The sequence below is a fragment of the Callospermophilus lateralis genome, chromosome 5, assembly GCF_048772815.1.
Source record: "Callospermophilus lateralis isolate mCalLat2 chromosome 5, mCalLat2.hap1, whole genome shotgun sequence".
NCBI lineage: Eukaryota > Metazoa > Chordata > Mammalia > Rodentia > Sciuridae > Callospermophilus > Callospermophilus lateralis.
Window position 1 is genome coordinate 39,795,466 of NC_135309.1, and position 24,971 is coordinate 39,820,436.

Sequence of the window (24,971 nt, forward strand, 5' to 3'; positions counted from 1 at the left end):
CAGACTTCTGGCCGCACCCCTACAAACCGATTCGGTGTGGCAAGCGCAGCGTCCCCAGCCGCAGCCAGCAAGAGTCCAGAGACCCTACGCTCCTCCTCCCTCCTCCCTCGCCGCCTTTGCCTCCTCCTCCCGGGTCCATTATACCGCGGGTTCCTAGCAGCCGAGGCCCCAGCCTCCCTTCCCTTCGCTTTGGGCTGTTTCTGAAACTGGAGGGCCCGGGTCCTTTTCCGAGCCGCCTCACCGCTAAGAGCCTGCACCTGCAGCCCCGAGGCCCTACTTCCTCCTCGGACCCCACAGCTGTGAGGTGTCCACCCTCGCCGGTCCGGCCCTCGCAGGCTCTGGGTCCCCTAGGTCCACCCACTCCGCGTCCCGCCACCTCCCCCCTTTTCGAGGGCGGGCTAGGCAGGCGGGCCAAGCCGTGCAGAGGTCTCCATCCCGCTGCGCTCACAGCGCAGACCCGAGTGCAGTAGCCAGTCGGCCCGCTGGGCTGAGCCACCTAGGGGGCGCCGCTCCCACCGGACCCGGGACCAGGCCTGGGGCGGGGGGGGCTACACAGCTCCTGGCCCCTCCCATATCTCCGACAGCGACCCGCCCCCTTGGCACGATTGGCCGCGCCTGTCCGACACTCCGCGTGCTGATTGGTGGGCCCGCGGGTCGGTCAGGCAGAGCGCCGCGGCCGCGGCGGCAGCAGCGGAGGAGAAGGGAGCCGGACCGGAAGGGTCGAAGCGCCCCGGCGCCCCTCACAGCCACTGCGGCGGCGACGGGGCGGAGCAGAGCGGGGCGGGGCGGCGGGCCGAGCCCCCGGGCAGCAGAGCCGGGAGCGGCTAGTGCGCTGCGCCGACAGTCTGCCGGCTTGCCCTCTCTCCCTGGCGGCGGCGGGGAGGCGAGGTGAGCCTGGCGGGCGGTCTAGGCCTGGCGGGGGCTGCCTGGGCCGGGCCCTTCTGGGGAGGGGCGGCGGGAAAACCGCGCGGCCCGGGTCTGCGGGGTGGGCGCGGGGCCGCCGGGCAGGGGTGGGCAGGGGTCTGCCGGGCGCTGTCGGCCACAGCCGCCGCCCCTGTCCTCCGGGATGCTGCAGTCGCCCCCTCCCGTCCGGCTGTCAGCAGTCCGGGGCTTTGGGTCCGCTTTCCGGCCTGACCCCAGCAGACCTGCCCGAGGGGTTTCTGTGGGCACCAGCCCTGCGGGTTGTGGGGCACACAGCTGCGCACCCATGCCGGATGTTAGGAGCTCCGAGTCTGGTGCCTGCGACCTTGGCCAAGGGACTAACACTCGCTGTCCTCGGTTTTGCCCTCAGGAAAGTGGGGGCAATGTCTACTTTTGGGGGCACAGTTGTCCGTCTGTATGACTGTATGAAAGCGTCTGGGGCAGGAGTCGGTGCACAATTGTAGAAAACTGGGCGGAGTATTGCCCCTTGGGGGTGTGAGTGTGGTAGGAACCCTCTCCCAGTCAGCCCAGAGGCCTTCCCCAATCCCACTTCCTGCACACCTTCAATGCCTTGTCATTGCACAGTTTCCAGCAAAGCCAAAGTGAGCCCTGCCCACCTCCTCTACCACTTCCCCACACCCCCCCCACACACACCACCAGAACACTGGTCTTCTAGCTCACCCATCTCACCTGCCTTGAACATGCCAAATCCATTTACCTCAGGACCTTTGCACCTGCTGTTTCCTTTGTTTTGTAGTTATCACTGGCATTTTTACACAGATGGCTTTTACTGCTCCTTCCTCTGGTCAGATATCTCATTTTTGGTAAGGCCTGCCTTGACCACTCTCTTTCTTCCCTTAGTCATTCTATTCCATTACTTTATTTCATTTTGTTTCTGGCACTTAACTCTGGTTTGACACTTCTTTGTTTATTTGGCTGTTTATTTTCTGTAGCTTTATGAAAACAGGTAGTTGCCTGATTTATGCAGTGCTTAGGAAACACACAGTAAGTATTTAGTACTATCAGTTCAATGAATGATGTAAGGAATGTCCCTGCCTGCCTGTTGTTTCTGCTTTATCTGTACATTTAGTGACTTCTATGTTGAAACTTGTAAGCAGATGGAAACTTGTTCTCATTTGTGAAATGTTTTAATATCCTTGACCCCTTTATTTGGTAGCTGTCAGAACAAGCTGTGATATAAATCTTACATTTTTGTAAGAGTTCAGCTCTGGTTTCTTTCTACACATTGGAGAGACATCTACTGAATTCTGCATTATCTAGGTCATGGTTTTTGCTAGGCCCTAGGGACACAAAGGAGATAGCAACAGGGTCCCTTCCCCCTGAGGGCCCAGGAATCCAGAGAGAAGACTGTTTCCAGGACAGGGTATTATGCCTGCTGTAGAGAAGTTTCTGTGCCATGGAAATGTGGAGGAGGTGACAGGTGTTGCTGGTAGACCTTTAATGGTGACCAGAATTTTTCTAGACAGGGAGAGGCACAGAAGTGTGAAAGGGCAAAATGAAGAAAGGACTTTAGTCCTCTGTGGAGCTGAGAATCAGCCCTCAGGGACAAGTGTAAGATCATGGAGTAGTGGGGATCCTGGAGAACTAGCAATTTTCTTGTAGCAGTTTTTTACAAGTCAGAACTCCAAATTTGTTTATTTTACTTTCCTGGGTTTTAAATGTTGGAATATCTAATTAAAAATTTTCATAAAATTCTGTGATCCAAGCTAAATGCAGACCTCATTCAACCTTAGTTGCAAGATTGTCAACCTTCAGGAAAGATTGTGTGGGAGGGAGGAGCTGTGAAGATCTGGAAAAGTAGCCTTAGGCCAGGGGAACTAGGCCCTGTTTGCCCAGGTACCAGCTTAGGTACTCATTTGATTGTTACTGGAACCCTGTGAGTAGCGGCTGTGAAACTCATTTTTACAGATGAGGAAGTAGAGGCTCACAGCATTTTGCAGTCTGCTTCATAGCAAGTGGCTGGTAAGTGGAATTTGAACCCAGATCTTCCCCCAGTTCAACTTCTTTCCTGGGTCCTTAGCTCCTCTGAATATTTTTGTTTGGCTTTTAATTTGTTCTGGAAAAATAAAGTCCAGTCTATTTAAATGTTTTCCTCCTTTTAACCTTTTTTCCTCTTCCAGAAGAAGCCTGTGAGGTTAGAAATAATCCTTTTTTGGCATAGTCTCTGGAAAGCTTTGATTTTTCTCAGAGAATTTAAATCTGAGGTGGGCAGTACTTTATAATAATTTGTTGATAAATTAAAATGTGTTTATTTGCTCCCCTAAATAAAGGTTTGAAAATACACTTGAATTTGTCTATTTAAAATAAAATTTTCCAAGTAAAATGTTATACAAAGTGATTAATATTAAGCTAATTGTTTTCATGATGTACAAGATAAAACATTAATCTTGTTTCATTTCAAACCTTATTCACTTACATATTTATTCCACTCATTATTTTCAAGCAAATCCTAAATATTACCTAACTTCATCCGTGAATTTTTCAGTATATGTCTCTAAAAGATAAGGACCTTTTGAACTTGAACATGCAGTAATTCATTCATATAATCAAATAACCAGTTAGTATTCAAATTTTTGATTGAATCATGAATTATATAGTTTAATCATTTGAAGGCAGATCCAGGTAAGATCCATATGCTGTGATTAGTTGATATGTCCTTACATTTTTTTTTTTAAACATATAGATTTCCCCCTCTATTTTCTTTTTAGTTTCCCTTGAAGTTTACTTGTTGATGTACGTGGGTTTTTCTGTAGCATTTCCACAGTTGGGGTTTTACTGACTACATCTCTGCAATGTAACTTAATGTTTTTCTCTGTATTTCCTGAAAATTAGTAGTTGGTTCAGTAAGATTCAGGGTGCACTTGTCAATGACACCATCTTGGGTGGCCTGTAATTTCCCATGTAGAAGCACCCCGAGATTCTGTGTTTATCTCTGTTTTGCAGATGACTACTGTCATTTGCCCCAGGTCACCCAGCTAAGCGGCTGACCCACTGGGAGTCTGACTCCAGACTCCAGATCCTAACCACTGCTCCACACTACCCTACCATATTTATTCTCCCAATTAGTTTCACCTTAATAAACATTGACTGGGCACCCAGTATGTAATTAGTAGGAGATTGAGAAGTAAGTCAGACATATTTTCTACCATTAAAAAGCTCAGAGTAGAGCTGGAGGTAGATTTACAAAGTAAAATATTTTTAAATAAAGACAAGTTGTGATGGCAAAAATGGGGGCAGGCCCAGCACAGTTTGAAAGGAAAGGCTGTAGAGGAAAGCTGAGGAAGAAAAAGATGCTCTAACTAGATTTTGAAGGAGAAGAACAGAAGCAGGAGGGGAGTCATTTCAAGCAGATGAAGTTGCTGGGGCATAGGCCTGCATGTGTGCAATAGGTGTGTATGCTTAACCTAGTTAGTTTGCCCCAAAGTGGATCAGAGTGCTTTCTATCTCCTACTAAGGTTTTGAATCTTACTCTCAAAAGTTACTATTAAAGAAATTCAAACAGGAAGTGCTGTGATTACTGCATATTTTCAAGAAATCAGCGCTCAGGGACAAGTGTAAGATCACTTGTCACTTTTATAAATTCCTTATTGTGCAATAATTGTAGACCCATAAGAAGTTGCAAAGACCCGCGTACCTGTGACCCAGTCTTCTCCAGTGATTGTATATTTATATAACAATAGTACGTTATCAAGGAACAAGGAAATTGGCATTAGTACGATGTGTATGTACAGTTCGCTATTATTTTATCACATATGGAGATTTGTAGAACTACTACCACTGCCACAATAAAGATACAGAACTATTTTATCATTGCAAAGATCTCTTTGTGCTACCCCTTATTTCCTACCTTGCCCCCAACATCTAAAACCCTGACAATCACTAATATTTTCTATATCTCTATAATTTTATCATCTCAAGAATATATATGAAATTATATAGAATGTGACCCTTTGCAATTTTTTTTTAACTAAGTCCTTAGTACCCTTGGGAAATTGGTTCTAGTTCTCTCCTATGGATACCAAAATCCATGGATGCTCAAGACCCTTATAAAATGGTATAGTATTTGCATATAACCTATGCAAACTCTCTCATATACTTTAAGTCAACTCTAAATGATTTATATTACTTAATACAATGTCAATACTGTATGAATAGTTGTTGTGTAATTTAGGGAATAATGACAAGAAGAAAATGTCAGTACTTTACATGCTCAGTATAGATGCAATTTTCCCCAGATGTCTTCTTTTTAAATTTAAAATTATTTTTAACTGATATATTAAACATAAAATTGTGCATATTAGTAAGGGTACCATGTAATGTTTTGATACATTTATACATCATATAATATTTAAATCAGGTCAGACATTCTATCACTTCAAACATTTATCATTCTTTATAGTAAATATTTCAAAATCTTTTCAGCTTTTTGAAATGTGTAGCACCTTATTGTTATCTATAGTCACCCTGCTATATATAACAATAGCACACCAGAACTTCCCCCCCTTTCTAATTGTATCTTAGTACCCATGAATCATCTGAAATCCTTTCTAAATCCATGGTTGGTTTAATCCTCAGATGTAGAGGTTATGGAGGTTATGTATAATGTCTTTGAGGTTCACCTGAATTATGTTAGTAGTTTGGTTCTTTTCCGTGCTGAGGAGTATTCCGTGATACAGATACACAATCATTTAATCATTCACCAGTTGAAGGACATTTGGATTATTTCACTTTGAATCTGTTACAAATAGTACATGAGTATTTGTGTACAGGTTCTCAGGTGGACAGATCTCTCTAAAATGTCTTGTGTGCAGTGGTTTGAAAGTAGCCCAAATGGAGGCTTACATAGTACTTCTGATATTTCTGGATTCAGAGAGTGATAAGAAGGCCTACCCCACAGCTGCGAGTGGAGGCTGAAGAGGAGGAGAATGGATGGGCCCAGGTGCCTGAAAGCACCCAATAGTTTAGTGAAGTGATAACCAAATGCTAGTTGTTATTCTACATTGTAGTATGTATTGTCACTTAAGAACTGATGTTCAGAGGATGGCTCTGCAAAGCTATAAGTTTATTGATTATCAAAGTGAGTTTGGGCTGGGAGTGTAGTTCAGTGGTATAGTACTTGGTTAGCACATGTGAAGCCCTGAGTTTGATCCTTAGCACTAAGAAGAAAGAAGTTTATTTTACAAAGCTATTTTTTCATAAGAATTAAAATAGGACACCAAAAAACAGTTTGATAATAAAAAATTCAGGAGGAAGTATTGAAACAAAGAGGATGATTATGAGAATCTGTTAACCGCAGCAAGTCGGTTCATTTATATGGTGCATGTCTTGAGTGTTCTGAAGCTGTAGTGTGATTAAAAGGTTTGAGTGTGGATCACTGAGTCATCTTTATCAGTAAAAGAAAAAATGTTTTGGTGTAGGGAAAGCAATATGATAACATGAGAAGGATTGTAATTTTTCTGGCCTAGTCCTGACTAGCCCTTGGACACATGACTACTTTGTAAATAAAATCAGAAATATTAGAGTACTATATTGGGAAGAAAATGAATATATGGTCAAACACACACCAGTTCAAATCTGGATTGTATTGGGAATTACTCTCTTCCTGTCTCCAAACCCCAGTTTCCTCATTTATACAGTAGGAGTAGTTTTACCCTCATATGTTGTTAGAGCATTTATCAATGTGTCCCTTAGAGCCTGGCCCACTCTCCCTTTTCTGGCTTCATCTGCCTTAAACTCTTGGGTATCAGAAGGATCATTTTTTAGATTTTCATTTAAAATTTCTTCTTTAATCAGGTTTTTAAAATGTGAAATATATGCATGATTCCAAAAATAAAAAAGACCAGAAAGGGAAATTTTCTCATTTCTTACAGTTTTTCTGTACTTGTTTACATCATGTGTCTGTGTGTGTAGGTGTGTATGTGTGTACATGTACATAGATTGGCATTTGCTATGTATACTCTTCAATTCGCTTTATTTCTTTTCTATATCTTAGACATCTTTCCATATCAATACATATTAAGTCCTGCTTCTATTTAATGGCTTTAATAGCACTTTATGCTGTAATTTTAATAATTCAATCCTCTGTGTACATTAAGGTATTCATAGTTTTTTTGCCTATCACAAGAAATGCTACAAACATCGTGCACATATATCTTTGAATACTCTTACACATATTTGTTAGATACATTATAGAATTGTAGTTATGATACTTGTTTTCCCTCAAAAAAAAAAAACAAAGTATTTATCAATTTATAGCTCTCAATAGCATGTATTGAAAGTATCCACATTCTCATGTCCTGGTTGATACTTTGAACAGGTCAGGTCTTGCCTCCTCCATGAAGCCTTCTTTTACTTTTATCTCTATACCCTTGTTTACTCCTTTCCCTCCTGCTCTTTTTTTTTTTTTTTTTTTTTTTTTTGATGGGGGTGGTACTGGGGATAGAATCCAGGGTCTTGTACTTGATAGGCAAGTACCTTACTGCTGTACTATACTACCAGCCCCTTCTTCCCTACTATTGAGGAGCTCACAGCCTAGGGGAAGAAGCAGATCTACAAAAGTTGTTATAATCCAGGCTGGTGGGTGCTCCCAAATACAGAAGTAGTATGGATGCAGGACCGTGTTGGACTGATGATAGTGGCCATAGCAACACAGCATGGGAACTCAGGTGAAGAACCAGGACCCACTGGTGTGGGTCAGTGAATATAGATGTGAGGTGTGATATTAATGTAGTTGCAGGAAGAATTCTTGTACTTCCCAACTTGTAAAACTTTTTCTGAGCCCCAGTTGATACTTCAGTTTATTGAAGTACAATCTCAACAGTATAGATTCATTAATAGCTAAATTGTGTGCCTTTCTCAGGTTGTCTTGAGTTTCTTTCTCTTGCTCTCATGAAGCCCAAAAGTGACAGAGAAAGGAGCTTTGACAATTTCTCTCTTACGTGACTTTTTTTTTTGCTTAATAAGGGCACTTATTGAAAGTGAAGGGCACTTTAATTTTCGAATTATTTTAAATCTTGAGATGAAATCATATTAATAATTATAGATCCTAGTATGATTGAATATTCTCCCCAAATTCAAAGAAACTAACCTAGTACAATATAAGTACTAGTAAGAATATGAGTAGCAAGTAACTGTAGAAGAGAGTTCAAAAGTTGTTCAACAATGTTGAGATTAATTTGTCCCAGCCTCAACATAAACAGGTGGTCCAGAATGGAAGGTGGCTCTGTGCTCAAGGTCATTCAGGAATACAACTCTTCCATCTCTTGTGTGTAACTTCCACTTGTAGGTCTGTGACAGAAAAGATTGGAGAGTGAGCAGCTTTCTATAAAACAAAATAAAATAAAAGCCAAACATCAAAAAAACATGATCTGGAAGTTGCACACATCACTTCTGTTCACACCTCAAAGGCCAAAAGTTGTTCATCTTGCCATTCCTGGCTTCCAGGAAAGCTGCCAGATGTTGTTTCTACTTGAGCAGCTCAGTAGGGACAGGATGGATTCTAGTGTATATCAGTGGTCGGTGCCACAGTTGTGCTGCTTGTGCCTTAGCATTTCACACTTTCCCAAAATTGAACTCACCAGCTCTGCATGTCTTTTATTCTTTACCTTCAGCTTTTCTTCTTCTTACACTCATTTTTTCTCATCTCCAGGTCAGCAACATAAACTTTCTCAAAATCATATATTTTTTCCTCATCCTATGTGCTGCTGTCCTGTCATTTTTATCTGGTTTTTCTCTCTGGTCCTACCTACTCTAATCCATCCCCTTCTCATCTTCCCATATAACCTATCTGAAAAGCAAAGTTGATCATGTCTGGTGCTTTGACACACCCCTCAGGACCAAGCTTATATGACCTTTGTTGATCTGACCTCATTTTTTCTTTGTCATCATTTCCCCACTATACAGCAAACTATATCTCAAATGACTTATCTCACTCTCTCTGTAGGTGCTACTTCTCCCCACACTCCAAAATCTTCCCTATCATTCTGGGTTTAGGACCCTTCTTGTATTAGGTCTCTTTCTGAGTGTACTTACAGCACATGCTTTATAAGTTCACTGAGGACAGGCATTGTTATGGCATGGGATCTCATTTGCATGGGTAAATGTTTTGTGAATAACCAGTATCACTGGTGTATTTACAATATGACAAAGGAATGGCTGCCCCCAACAGAGCAGGCTGCAGTGGGTATCTGTCCTTTTGCTGAGTCTCTTTAATCCTTTGCACTTGTACCTTGCTAGCCAAGCTGAACAATTTGCCATATTTAGACAATTTGAGTTCTGTGCCTCTACTGTCTATCCCTACCAAAACAGTCTAAGGTGGATTCTGCCTCCTCCATGAAACTTCCTTGTCTTCAGCAGCCCTGCCATTATGTAGGATCTCTTCTGCTTTTTGCCTTTGTTTACATCTTTCTTATGGCCATTACCTCATAGTAACTTGTGTTAGAATATAGATAACGGACTTGATCCTCATACTTCTCCCATCAATAGTGAATTATATGCTACTTCAAAACTGGCTCAAAACTACTCATGGTGTATTTTCTGTGATACTTACCACTTTATGTACAAAGACGCCCCCTAAATATTGAGTTAAATTCTTTCAGCCTCTTGTTAATCTGTAGAAAAGAATATTCATTCAGATGTCAGTAATATGAAACAGAATTATAGGGAATCATTAAATGTTGTAATGTGGGTCAGATCAGTGAAGGTTTGTTGAACACTCAGTGTCCCATTGGCAGGCCCTCCCTTACCTGTGTTTGGAGTATGAGATGCCATGGTGAGCAGATAGACCTATGCTTACCCTCTTGGAGCATGAGGTACGTTGACCTTTTGGCCTGGGACTGTTCCTGAGTCCCCTCCACACAGAATTGTGGCCTTGGCAGTTGTTCTAGATCATGAAGCTTTAGGTTGCTCCAGTGTAAGTTGGAATGATGATCCTGCTAGAGGCAGGGGAGGGTCCATGTGAGCCTTCATGTTTGTCTAACATCTAGTGCAAATGGCCCCTGGAGGCCCATCTAGCCAGCTGTACTAATGACTCTTAGCAGGAATGGCTGGTCAGAGTAATTGGGGCTGGGGTTGTGACTCAGTGGTAGAGTGCTCACCCAGCACATGCGAGGCCCTGGGTTTGATCCTCATAAAAATAAATGAATAAAGATATTGTGTCCAACTAAAAAAAATAAGTATTAAAAAAAGAATAATGAGGAAAAACATGGGGCAATGGTCAGTTGGAAAAACTATTGATTTCACTTCACATCTTTGTTGAGGTTGTTATTAATCAATTTATTTCAATGTTTCATGGCAATCCTAGATATCATTGTATTGAAATACAAATCATCCCTCAAAAAACTGATTGAGTTGATGTTAAATGTTAAATGATAGAACAAAAGGCAGGGATTTGATGAAGCTATAGAAAAAAATCTGTTTTTAAGCAGTATGGGATGGTTATCTATATGATTTTTTTTTAAAGAGAGAGAAAATTTTTTTAATATTTATTTTTTAGTTTTCGATGGACACAACATCTTTATTTTATTTTTATGTGGTGCTGAGGATCGAACCCAGCGCCCTATGCGTGCCAGGCGAGCACACTACCGCTTGAGCCACATCCCCAGCCCCATCTATATGATTTTATTGTTGGTTTTTTAATTAAAAAGACAAATAACTTACTAACTTTTTAGTAAGTGTCATCAGACAAGAACTAGGAAACCAAGTAAATGTTTGCTTGTTTTCTGTATAAAATCAGCTAGATTCCTACAGAGTAGAAATCTCATCACTGCCTAAAGCACAAAAAAACTACTTTCTGCAGTTGCCAATTTATATTCATACATATGTGAATAAACTTTGTAGTGTTGATATTTTGTACTGAAGGGTAAGGCAGAGTTTGTAGGTATAGGGTTGCAGGCCAGCATCATAAAACAGAGGCTCATCCATGATTATCCATGTTACTAGGCCTCCAACAACCTGTCATTTAACATGAATCTTGCTTTCTGGTTTATCACTTTGTCTTGGATCTGTAGTGGAAGACTGGGCCATTTGCTTTTCTTTAGGAATTCTAGAAGCTATCATTTTGAAATAGTGCCCTCATTTGTGGTTGAGACTGCTAAGCATAAACTTGTCCCACAAAAAGCAAACTGATGAGAAGCATTTAGTAGTGCAGTAGTTTTACCATTGCTGGTGATAATACATAAATCTTCTCAAAAGTGGTTATTTTTTAAAGCAAACCCTTAAGATTTTGAATCATTGGGCCTCAAAATTCCTTTCATAATGATCTTGTTCCACTGAAATGTCTATGCATTTATATCTGCATTTTTGTGTCTTACTTAGGTTTAAAACTTGGTCAACTCAGTTTATCAACTTAACAGCCACATTGTCTTATATCCCAGTATATTTGAAATACTATTAAGTAAGCTGTGTAAGTATAATTCAGTAAGAATGCATATTCATTCTGTTTCTCTTTTAAGGAATTTGACAACACTACCAGCTCTTCAGAATATTGTATGACACTACATCATGAGTGACAGTAAATGTGATAGTCAGTTTTACAGTGTGCAAGTGGCAGACTCAACTTTCACTGTCCTAAAACGTTATCAGCAGTTGAAACCAATTGGCTCTGGAGCCCAAGGAATTGTTTGGTAAGTCTGATCTGTTTTAATAGTGTGGATTGAGTTTTTGCTCTAATTAAAAGTAAAAATAAATCATCAGAATTTAGAAACACTAAATGATAAAAGAAATACTCTGTTATAGGTTTATGAGCTAAATTGACTCAACCTCTTGCAATAAGTTATTATGTAGTCAGGTTGTAGGAACAAACCCAAATTCTTAGAATGCTGCATTAATAGGTAGCAATTTTTCTTTTGCTTCGTTTGTTTATTTCTTTTTTTCTTTTGGTTTTGTTTTGTTTTTCATTTTCCTTGTCATTATGATATCAGAGTAATAGGTATAACAGAGTAACAGAAATTTGGAGTTTTATTCATTTCTTCATCATGGCCACCTTTTCCCCCCCTCCCCCTTTTATTCCCAATCACTCCTATTCATTTCTAGGCGCCATCATTGCAGTGCCTTGCCATTCATTGGCAGGATGAGGCCAGTCAGTGTCATTATCACACCATGGATTAACCAGGAAGGGATGCTGTGTGAGGGGTTGGGCTGGCCGTCTCTTCCTTGGTGTCTCTCTTCAACTATGTGTCCAGCCCAGGACGTCAGAACCGTTAGTCTGACCCTGAACCTTAGTCTCTTGCATGGTAAGACAGTCAGCTGCTGCGACATCACTGGCCAGCTAAAGGTAAAGTTTTTCACATGTTTTCTAGACTATAGTTATCAGCACTTCCCAAACATTTTATCCCTTATTTTTCTGGGCAAAACTTTTTCCCCCCTCTTTCTGGTCAATAAAAACAAGATTATTTTTGTCTCTAAAAGAAACTGTAATGTTTATAGCTAGTAGGCAAAGGGTATTAAAGATAAAAGAATTTCTTTGGATGTAGAGGAGTTTATCTTTTCATGTAGAGATGCAGAGCTTAGAGAAACTTCCTTACCAATTTTTAACTGATCCTCTGTTAGAGAGTATGTCATCAGGGAAATCAGTTGTTCTTTTATGCCTAGGTGGTTGAAGGCCCTTAGAGCTAAGAGGGTTGTAGTCCAGAAATTGAAAGAGAAACTAATGAGGGAGAGGGGTTTGGAGGGAATGACCAGTTTATATATAAAATAGTGGTGATCTTGACTTCTTACTGACAACGTGCTTTATTGGTATGGGGTGAGTATCCTTTATCTGAAATTCTTGGGAGCAGAAGTATTTTGATTTCAGATTTTTTTCCCCAGATTTTGGAATATTTGTATAGACTTAACCAATTTAGCATCTCTAATTTAAAAAAAAAAATCTGAATCTGAAATACTCTAAAATCTAAAATTGTTTGAGCATCATTTGGAGCTTGTCACATTAGGGATGCTTAATCCATACCTAAATTCTTTGTGCCAGGAGAAGATTTAAAATCAGTGGGTTGTTCAAATTAGAAAAATATTGATGTTAATAAAAAGTTATGAACAATAAAACATTATTTTGATTTATAGTTATTTCTTATTTAGAATTAAATGGTAGTTTGACACAGATAATTTGGCAATAGAGAGAGGAAGGAGGGAAGGATATAGAAGCAGGACATATCAAAGATCTTCAGGGAGTTCACTTTGTGGCTTTTAGACAGATAGTTATTTTAAATATGGGCTTCATTTATCCCTATAGGCTTGTCATTTACTTAGTTTTGAAGGTTTAGTAGTAATGTGAATAGTATATTTTATCTAATCACTGTGAGTGCTGCCATAATCCTCACTAAACAAATGGTATAGGACTAGGAAGACTCATTGACTTCTTCCTGTCTAACAGGGTATTAGTGATAGGACTGGGACCAAAACCCAGTTGTTGGTAATTTGGGACCTTGTTGCTTACAGTGAGATAAGAATTATTGTTAAATTTGAACCACTGATCTTATCAATAATGAGTAAATACATATTTATTAAATACCTACATGAAAATTCTCAGATAATTATATTTATCTCTATAGGACAGCTATTACATTTAAAAACAGTTTTAATTTTATAGCTATAACTGATATTCAGTTTTATGGTATCTTCCCATCTTATGTTCTAATTTGGGAAAATAAAAACTTTAGAAGTGATTTTAGCTTTCTTTGTCCCCCTTTTCCCTTGTACCAATCTATAGACACTACATAAGAGAGGGGAGATAATCTGGTAATGGCATATTACTGTTTAAGCAAACAAACAACAAACTTGCTTTTGCTCAAATAAGCTAATAAAACAATAAGTTCCATCCCAGGAAATGAATTCTATCATATTGCTTATTAAAATATTGTCAGTTTACTGTTAATTGATGATCTGAAACTTTCTTTTGTCAGTAATGCTTTCCACCCAATGTTCACATCCTAATCCCTGAACCCTATCAATATACTACTTCATACAACAGAAGGAACTCTGCAGATTTGATTAATGATCTTGAAGTTGGAGAATTAGCCTCAGTTATTCTGGTAGACACAATATAATTAAAAGGGTCTTTACAAAAAGGAAACCAGAGGTCTTAGTTAAAGAAGGAGATGTGATAACAAAAGCAGAGTTTGTAATAGTGTAAAACCAAGAAGCAAAGAATATTGGAAGCCTCTAAAAGATAGAAAAAAAAGTAAAGTTCTACTGATTCCTTTATTTTGGTCCCATAAGATTCATTTTGGACTTCTGACCTCCAGAACTATAAGACAATAAATGTCTATTGTTTTAAACCAATACTTGGTGGTAATTCATTACAGTAGCATTAGGAAACTAATACAGAGGACTGTGCATTTGCCGTTTTGAAAAATAAAATGTAACAGAAGTGTATAGTTTATAAAACTTGTTAGTCTTTGTTAAATTAGAGCATTGTAAAGACATAGGGACAGGTATACACATAAACCAAAGGACAGATTGTTGGCTTGCGTACAATTAAATGGGAGGATTGGAACAAGAATAAAATATTCTGATGCCTAAATTTGTTTTGTTTTGTTTTACAATGCTGGGGAAAGAACTCAGGGCCTTGTGCATGCTAGACAAGCACTCTACCATTTATCTATTCCCCTAGTCCTCAACCCCTAGTTTTGAATTGTTTTTAAAGTTTTTGTTGATTTGTTTCTATGTTTTATTCATTAGATGATATTGGTAAAATTTACTAGGAAATAAATTTTTAAATGTTTATCATTTTAAAATACTTATTTCAACTAAGTTATATAGTAATATTATTAATTGGAAGAAGGCAGAAAACAAACATACACCTTTTCTTTCTCCTTCTAAAATATTAAATTGTTCAACCAGAATAGGAAAAGTTTTTTATATTTTGAAAGTTCTATGAAATATTTAGCTTTTTTAAAGTTGTTTATTATTAGGTCTGGCATACAAAGGTCATTAACAGTTACAACCATAATGTGAAATAATTGGTATATCTTTTACTCCCTTCTTCCTCCAATTTTGTATAATAATGAACATTGGCCTGCTCTTAAATTGTTTTATTTTTCTCTATTAGTGTGTGTGTGTGTGTGTGTGTGTGTGTGTATGTGTGTGTGTGTGTGTGTGTGTGTGTGTGTATATATATATATATATATATAGTGTGTGTGTGTATTTATAAACAAATATTTACAACAAAATTTCCATGATAAAAGAGACATTTGGTATGAGGCACAAAATAGCTGTGACTTAGAAGGCATAGGTTCTAAATCCACTTCCGATCTTCACTGCTGTAGTGCTCTGTGACCTTGGGCAACCCACCTGTCTTCATGGGTCTTAATATATTCACCTTTCAAATGAAAGTTTGGAATTTCTTGTTTAAGATGGTAAATGAAACACAAAAAAAGGACAATGGCAATATCAGTAAATTAAGGTTTTAAAAAAATTCTGAAATATTTAAAGTTGTTGGACTCTTGATAAGACAAAACAGCAAAAGAAGTGAGAATAAATAAATTAGTCATTTGTAATAAGAAAGACAATCTTTCTTTAATAGATCCCCAAGAGGCTGTGAATATAGAGATGACAAGTATAGAAAATGAAACAAGTGGCTAAAATTAGGGATATTAATAAAAAATATGTCTGTGAAATAGTTGTGCTCACAATATTCCCACCGCTTTCCCTATGCTCAGCATTTGTCCCTAGAGAGCTTATAAGTTAGTGAAGAATTATTAAATTGGGATCCAGAGAAAGAAGCCCAGTGTGGGGAGCCCAACATTTGAGGTTGTCTTTCCCTTGGGGACATTTAAATTCTAAAAGGAGCAGATGAAATATTTGACTAGTGCTTTGGACTGTCTTATGGCTAAGAGATAGGGATTAGAGTTCAGGGCTTTCTAACAGAACCTAGCAAATTTCCTTTGCCTTGTATTGGGACCAAGAGTTACATCCTAGAAGTAAAGAAACCAGAGAGAGAGAGAAGTCCATGGAGGCACATCTCATTTGCTGAACTTCTAAAGAAGTGAACCTAAATTGTTAGTGTCCCCATATGCTTAGCAGAAGTAAATGTAAATTCTTTCTGGAGGAAGATAGCATTGTGCTAGGTATCAATATTTCTAGGTAACAGTTTTTACAAAGCAAGATCTACCACACAATAAAAAATAACTAAACATACAAGGCAATAAGACAAGATCCAACAGAAACAGATTCACAAGAGGTATTGGTATTATTATAGTCACATTTTAAAGTAATTATGATGATATATATGTTCAAGGTAATAAAAGGCAAGATTAAAATTTTAGGTATAGAAATGAGAACTTTTTAAAAAGAGAACTAAATGGAAATTCTAGAACTTAGAACTATAATAACTGAATTAAGAATTTAATGAGTAAATTTAACAACATATTAGATATAACTAAAGGAAGAATTAGTTACCTAGAAGATATATCAGCAAAAATTTTCTAGAATAAAGCCTGGATAGACAAAAAGAGTAGGAAAACTATAAAAGAGAGAATATATTAATTTTTTTGTTACTGAAATAAATTACCACAAGATTAATGACTTAAAACAGCCCACATTTATTATCTCATGGTTCTTTAGGTCAGAAATCTGAGCCAGCTTGCCTGTAGTCTGGGCTCAGCATCTCACTTGAAGGCTGAAACCAAGATGTTGCCTGGGCTGGGCTCCTACATAGAGACTGTAGGGAAAAGTCTTTTTCCAAGTTTATTTCAGTTGTGGAAAGACTCTAGTTCCTTACTACTCTAGGTCTGAGGTCCCCAATCCTCTGTTCTTTCAACCAGAGATCATTCATTGCTCCTAGAGGCTGCCTATTTTCCTTCTCAATTGACCCCCGCTTTATCTTCAAGGCAGCAATGGCATGACTAGTACTTCCTATGAAGCATACCTCTTACTTCCCTGCTTTCCACCAGCCAGTGTAAACTCAAAGGGCTCTTTTAAGAAGCCTGGGAAATCAATGTAATGAGATGCCATCTTAAAAAAACAAGACAAAAAACAGAAGAAAAAAAAAAAAAAAGAAAATGAAAGTTCAAAAAGGATACCATTTAAAATAGGATAACATTTTTTCCTATTACATTTGTAGGTGAAAAATCATAAAAAAATGGGAAAGACCTCTACAAAAAGCTAAAATATATTAGAAGAAATAAACAATGGTGGGATATATCATGTTTATGAATTATATAATGAATAAATTAAGGTATCAGTTTTCAAACTTGTCTATAGACTGATTATAACCTACATCTAAATAACCTTTTATTAAAAAATGAAATTAATAAGATGACTCTAACAGTTACATGTAAAATTAAAGTTTCAAGAATGATCAAAATACCCTTTGAGAAAAAGGAGGAAAGACTCACTCTTACAGATACAAAGACTAACTAGGAAACTGTGGTGATTTGATGGTGTGATGTGGATACAAGGTGAGACAACAGAGCAGTGGAATACCATAAAGAACCTAGAAACAGAATAATACACAGATGGGCTTATGATTTATTATAGTAGTGGTCTTACCAAGCATTGGGGAAAGGATAGTCTTTTCAGTAAATGGGCATATTAATATTTACATGGAAAAAAGTGAAATTTGACCCCAACCTCACATTATATAAAAAATTCAGTCTCAGTTGAATTGCTCTGAATGTGAAAGAAAAAGTATTAAAGCTATTTAAATTTAATATAGGAGGATTTTTTTCATGATCTTTGGGGTAAAAGACATCTTTAAACAAGACATAAAAAGCATTCATCATAAAAGATTCATAAATTTATATTAAAATTAAAAATTTTAATTTATTAAAATTAAGAAACTAGAAAGACAAGCATAAGCATAAGAAGATACAGTCTGAGCAGGCATGGTGGCTCATGCCTGTAATCCCAGTGGCTCAGGAGGCTTAGGCAGGAGGATCACAAGTTCAAAGCCAGGCTTAGCAACCGGAAGGTTCTAAGCAACTCAATGAGACCCTGTCTCAAAATAAAATACAAAATACGGCTGGGGATGTGGCTCAGTGGTCAAGTGCCTCTGAGTTCAATCCCTGGTACCTGCCCCTCCAAAAAAGAAGATATAGTCTACCTTTCATATCCCTAGGTTCTGCAGATTGAAAATATTCTGAAAAAATATTCCATCTGTACTGAACACGTACAGACTTCTTCCCTTGTTATTTTTCCCTAAACAAAACAGTGTAACAACCATTTATACAGTATATACATTATATTAGGTATTATAATTAATATAGAGATAAAGTATATGGAAGGATGTACATAGGATATATGCAAATACCATTCCATTTTATGTAAGGGACTTGAGTATCTGTGGAGGGTTCTAGGTCCAATCTTCCATGGATACTGAAGGATGAGTATAGACTGTCCAAATTCTCTTATTCAGAATATATAAAGAGCTCTAATCAATAACATAATCAGAGACAATCAAATAAAAAATATGTTGTCATAAAAGAGGAAATTCAAATAACTGGTAAACAGAAAAAATATGCTTAATGTCATTGTTCATCAGGGCAATGCAAATTAAAGTTGTATTCTCATTTATACAATGAATACCACTGTACAGTCAGCACAATGGTTAAAAATTAAAATGTAGATAATACCAAGTGTTGGTGAGAATATAGAACAGCTTACATACAGCTCCCACAGGTAAACTTTTTGTTAAGTGCAGGCGGACCTAGAAATTAATAGAATAACTTTGGAAATGTATACCAAAATAGAATATATTCATTCCCACTCTTAGCTATTAACTTATCAGAAATACATGCATAGGGAACCTGGACCTGTATAAAGAATGTTTATGACAATATTTATTACAGTTACTTGAAGACTAAAAGCTAAATATCTGTCAATGTTAGGTGATATAGTCATGAAATGAATATTATAACAAGGACAGAATGAATTATAACTATACAGAATAATGGGTGAAACTCATAAATACAATGTTGAACAAAAGAAATCATATATAGATTTCAAAAACCAAACAAAAATAAACTATGGGGCCTTAAGGAGGTGTGTTTAGCAAGTGAAAGCAAAGAAGTGATTACCATAAAAGCCAGAAGTAGTTCTTGTCTTTGGTGGACAAGAAGAATAACGGTTGGAAGGGTTGTGTGAGGAGAACTTTGAGCAGCTGATTGAACATGGCTCTTTATGATAAATTATTGATCTGAAGAACAAAACACAAAATTCGGGAATAAATATCAGATAGACTGCCTCCTTGCCAACAATACTCAAAGATGGAAATCAGTGGAGCAATGGCCTTCAAGTTCTGAGAGAAAATTGATTTTTAACTTAGAAGGAAAATTATCAATGAAAGATGAAGGCAAAGTAAGGCTCTTTCTCTTCTACATACTTTTTCTGGGGAAATTCCTTGAGGATGGACTCTAATAAGAAAGACAATGTCATAACGTGTAACATGAGAAATAAAAGAGGCAGTGAACAGAAATCCCAGGTTAATAGCTATGTAGTAGGCTTTAAAAGAAACTCCAAGATGCATGTATGTGAGTGGCAGCAAAGGTCATGTGATATTTAGAAAATGAAATATGATCCCAGCTCTATAACTAGTAATATTTACATGTTCACATTCAGTGTATTGGTTTTCATTTAAACACATCCTAAGGAGGAAACACAGAATACTTAGCTATAAATATAAAATAAATATGTTAGTAAGCTTAATCATTTCTGACTGAATTTTGGAAGAAAAAGGAGGATGGTAGACAGTAAAAGAAAGGAGATAGGGGATGCAATAAAATTGTCTCATTTCACATACTTGGAAGTCTAGAAGTACCTTTGAAAACTGATGGAACAAGAAGTTTAGGCATATTATTTAAAGATATAAAGGCAACCAAAAAAAAACCCCTAAAATTAACATAAGATCAAAACTGGGAAGTGTTAGAAATTTCAAGTACATGGCTAAATCCTTAGTTTTTATAATAGGTAGCAAATAGTTACTTTCTAAAGTTGGTAAATGAATAGTGATTAAAAATATTTTTTCTGAAGCTAAAAAGTGATCACAAGAACCCAAACCAGAAATACTTGGAAGTCAGTGCTTCTGGAGTCAGAGCCAGGAATGAAGAAGCATGTGTCTACTCAGATGCTTAAAATAGGCCCATTTGGCTCATTTTGGACAAATTGTTTTTAACTGACAAAAAGTATATGTTTATCGTGTAGAGCATGTGGTTTTGAAATGTGCATACATTATGGAATAGCTAAATTGAGCTAATTTACATATGTATTACTTCACATACTTCAATTTTTTTGTAGTGAGAATGCTTTAAATCTATTTTCAGCAATTTTCAAGACTATACCATGTTATTAACTGTAGTCACCATGTTATACAGGAGAAGGCAAATTTAACTCATAACTCCTGTCTAACTGAAATTTTGGACAAAACTTTTAAAACCAAGATGTGTCTGTTTTCAAATTGTTGAATCTGAGAAATATTTTGATATAAATGAACACAAATAGATTAATCTTTAATATTTTATGATTCATGTGATTGGCAAGTGGGTATGTAGATTTATGTATGTGTATACACATACATGTACTATGAAATAAATTAAAGAAAAAGTAGTTAAGAATGACATTTCTAGTAATTCTTAACCAAATGCTATGGTGACAGCCTTCAACTTAAAAATAGATTGAATTAAATTAGAGTTGTTTGGCCAAAAAGCATCATTAAGAGAAAAGAATAAATAAAACAGTGTTCTAGACTTAATAAAATAAATAAATAATTAGGAGCAATATTTTAAATGATGCTTAGGTTCTCTGATGTTCTTAAGCTGTTTTTACCCCTAATGATTAATCAAAAGGTAATAACCCTAATAATGGTATTTAGTGCTAGGGTGAAACCTGAAAATATGCCATTAGGCTACTCAATTTTCATGTCTATTTCCTGGAGGAAAATGAACACCAAATTTCATCATGGAACTTGAAATGCTGGAAACAGAGACTCTGGATTTTATTCTTACTATAATAGGAGGAAGTATTTCTAGCAAAATTTATATATAGCAATTGATTACATTAGAGATTTTGTATCTTGGGGATTTACCACGAACTGAGATTTTGGCTTCTATTTCTTTTTAAGATTCTTTTGTCTGTGAAAAATATCATCAGAATTTAGATTGATTGAATTCTCTTCATGAGCTTAACCATTTCCTCTGCTTTGATGCTCCTTAATATATTTTACTTACTGATAATAGTGAATATTTTCAATTTCTTGACCTGAAGATTTCACTTCCTCACCAGTCTTAGATGCTCTGCATTAAATTACCTATAATAATCTCAACTAACATGATGAAAGTTTAATGTGCAAAGGATCACTGTATCCCATCCTAATTGCAGCTGAAATTTCCATGACTCCGTGCAAGAGTTAGTCCATCTTGCCATCTTGGCCAGTTCACTTTTCTCTTCTGGTGTACAAGTCCCTTTACTGGAAACAAGTAGAAAGATTTTCCCACATTATTCATTTTAAAAGATAATTTATTGGATACATATATTTCCATTGTTATTTTTTCTAAAATCATCCTAATGGATTGTTTATTATATTTCCTAATTATAGTGCTGCTTTTGATACAGTTCTTGGGATAAATGTTGCAGTCAAGAAACTAAGTCGTCCTTTTCAAAATCAAACTCATGCAAAGAGAGCTTACCGTGAACTTGTCCTCCTAAAATGTGTCAATCATAAAAATGTAAGTTATGTATTTGTTTCCTCTGTGTGTATGCTTTGGTGTTGTCAGTGATATGATAATCTTTTGGAGATTCATTATTTTTAGACCTAGGATAAATGAGAAGAAAAGCCTATTAAAATGATTATATTATATTGATAAAATTCTTAATCATCACTGGGAAGATTGAAGTTAGAAAGAGGATTCATCATCCATAGGAATTTAGGTCACTCAACTAAGGAATGCCAATTAATCCTGTGACACTTCTTTCTCTATAAACACTACTTCTGTCACTATAAAATAGTAACATATATTGACCTAACAAATTTAAAACAACTAAATATTTTTTGGAAAAAAATTTTTTTGAAAGATATACTTTTTACTTTGTATACAGAGATCTCTGTTTTAAATACATGTTTTTAGATGATGTGACATTCAGGATAGCTGTACTTGTCATCTCCACAGAAATCAAAACACTAAGTTTTGAGAAGAAATACTATGTCTCTAGAAAAATGAGGTTTGGTCAAGTGTACTCTATGTCCTACTTATGATTTCTGAGCACTTTTGATTTTTGATAACCTGGCCATGTGATGAAATAATAAAATGGGAAATCTAAGAGATTTTAGAAATCAATTCATGAGGACCACCTCGCTGCCTTTTTGATTTAAAGAGGGAAGAATAGTTAAGATTACACTAAACTTTATATGGTTCCCTTTGTTTTAACATTTATGCTAGATCTTTCTGGTGTAGGGACATTAAATACAAACCTAAGATGGATTCATTTTTTTAAATCAGTGGTTTAAGTTGGTCTTAATTTCTTAAATAGATGCTTTATTTTATTTAAAAAATTTTCTATGTTATATAATATATGGTTTAATTTATTTTTTAATTCAAACAATATATATATAAGAAAGCAAAAATTCCTGAGTTCCTTCATCAACAGATCACTATCATTAACATTTTTTGATGAGCATTCTTTCACATATGTGTGCACATTTATATAAACAAGATTATATTATTCTTCATCCTGGTTTATAATGTCAGTAGATCCCATATACTTTAATGAACATAGATATAAGTCATTTTTTAAATTGGTTCCATAACACAGATGTACAATGATTTATTTAACAAATCACACATCATTGGATATTATTTCTAGTTTTTTGTGGTTATAAGCAAATGCTACAATGAGCACTTATACATGAATCTTTGCACATTTATCCAGATGAATTTCTTGGCCAAGATTGCTGACCAAAGAATATTCACACTTCCGGTTCTAATATATGCTGACAAACTGACATCAGGGGAGGCTTTCAGTTTTATACTTTCATTAAAATATCTAAGAATGTCTTCTGCTTCAGAATTCCCTAACATTACATATTGTTGGTTTTTTGTTTGTGGTTTTTCTTTTTTGCCAGTTTGATAGATAACAAATGCTATTTTTTTTTTTGGTACCAGAGATTGAACCCAAGGTTAGTTAACCATGAGCCACATCCCTAGCCCATTTGTGTATTTTATTTAGAGACAGGGTCTCACTGAGTTGCTAAGTGCCTCACTAATCTGCTGAGACTGGCTTTGAACTCTCAATCCTCCTGCCTCAGCCTCCTGAGTTGCTGAGATTACAGGCATATGCCACTGTACCCGGCTGACATATACTATCTTATTTGTGAAGTTGAATTTCTTTTTGTATGTTTATGAGTCAGTTTTTATTTAATTGAAAACTTGCTTTTCAGGGTCTTTGTCCATTTTTATTTTCATCTCTTTCTTGTGCATTTTTAGGTTTTTGAATATTCAAACAATGAACTTCCTTTCAGATTTATCATTATGCTTTTGCCATACTGATTTTTTAATCCTTTTTTTTTTTGTTTTTTTTTAATTTAATCCGATATACAAAGTTTGCTGCCATGCTTATAAAAGATTTTTTTGTACCAGGATTAAATAAATGTTTATTCATATTCTAATGTTTTATAGTTTCTGGTTCTAGATTTAAAACTTTGTTCCATTTTGAGTTGATTTTGATATAAGGATATATGGATACAATTTAATTTTTTCTGTAATTAACTAGTCATCCAATCCTAGACAGTGAAAAATTTATCTTTTCCTTGGTCATTTGAAATGACTGAGGAGGTATGTTTGGTGTGCAGAGCAATAAGACATCGTTTACAATTATACAGGCCAAGGAAGAGGTCTGCAGTGCAGTCAACTCTTTAACCCTCTTTAAGTAAACACGTACTGCTATGAGGCATTTCATCTTTATCACACCAAAAACTATAAGCTAAGCCTTCATATTTCAAAACTTTTTAATTTTGTACATAGTATTTAAGTTTTCAGAGTTAATATATTACTTTAATTAGTGTTTTCCTACCCATAATTTTATTTCTTTTACTTTCAGAGCCAAAATGACATTCTTTGTTTAATTTCTGTAATAGTAGTTTAGGTTACTAGAGATATATAAAAGTGATTTGATTAAAAATTTGTCTTATCTTCAATTGATGTTTAACTTTTTAAAAATTCCATGTAATAGAATATTTTGGTAAAAACCTTAATAATAATAAATGTTGAGTTCTCTTGTGATTTTTTTTCTAATTCTAATACATTTTAATGTACAACTTTTATAATCAAGTAGAGTCATCTGAGATACTGATATATAATTAAATTTTTCTTTTCAGATAATTAGTTTGTTAAATGTGTTTACACCACAAAAAACTTTAGAAGAATTTCAAGATGTGTAAGTATCATTTTTATTTGGTAACATACAATAAAAATCACTGAACATTTTAAAGTAACTGCTTTTTATGTTTAGAAAATGTAGGTGACCATGTAGGTTTGTTGATATCATAGATACTTTTGTCTGTGGTTGACAAATACTAAGAAAAATGGATCATAATATTCAGATATTTGTGCCCAGAATGTTGTCATCTCTATAGCAGGCAAAGGATAATGGAAAGAATTTCTGTGAGCACAAAGTGTCCATTAATACTGCTACCCTTATAGTTGTACTGAACTATAAAATGTTTTCTTCAGGCCCTGATATCCAGAATTACAGGGTTTAGGTATTTAGAACTGTTATTTGAAATGATATGTCATTAAATATCATGTGTTTCCAGACCTCTAAACAGAGCCATCTTACTAACAGTGAAATAGAATACTAATTTATATTTTGAGACATAATGCCCAACTTCATCCTAAATTTATTGATGTATTTGGTCAATTCAATTTGATTGCCCACCATATGTTATACATTTTCTTGGATTTGCTATACATTTATGATCAATATAAGCAAAAATTCCTTTTATTACTTATGAATTATATATGATAAACTCCCTCTTAGAGCCTTGCTGGGAAAGCTAGGAAAGACAGACAATCAATATAATATATAAGGAAAATGTGTAGTTCATCAGA

General features: G+C 36.3%; 1 protein-coding gene across 2 annotated transcripts in view; it reads left to right on the forward strand.

Moving 5' to 3' along the window:
* Positions 1 to 677: 677 nt before the first annotated feature.
* The window catches only part of Mapk9 (mitogen-activated protein kinase 9), a 50,080-nt gene continuing 25,786 nt past the window's right edge, over positions 678 to 24,971 (forward strand). For both annotated transcript variants that reach the window (XM_076856533.2, XM_076856534.2), the window contains exons 1-4: positions 678 to 888; positions 11,394 to 11,564; positions 21,464 to 21,593; positions 24,239 to 24,297. In XM_076856533.2, the coding sequence (XP_076712648.1) occupies positions 11,443 to 11,564; positions 21,464 to 21,593; positions 24,239 to 24,297 (311 nt within the window). In that variant the 5' untranslated portion in view covers positions 678 to 888; positions 11,394 to 11,442. The remainder of the gene's footprint in view (positions 889 to 11,393; positions 11,565 to 21,463; positions 21,594 to 24,238; positions 24,298 to 24,971) is intronic.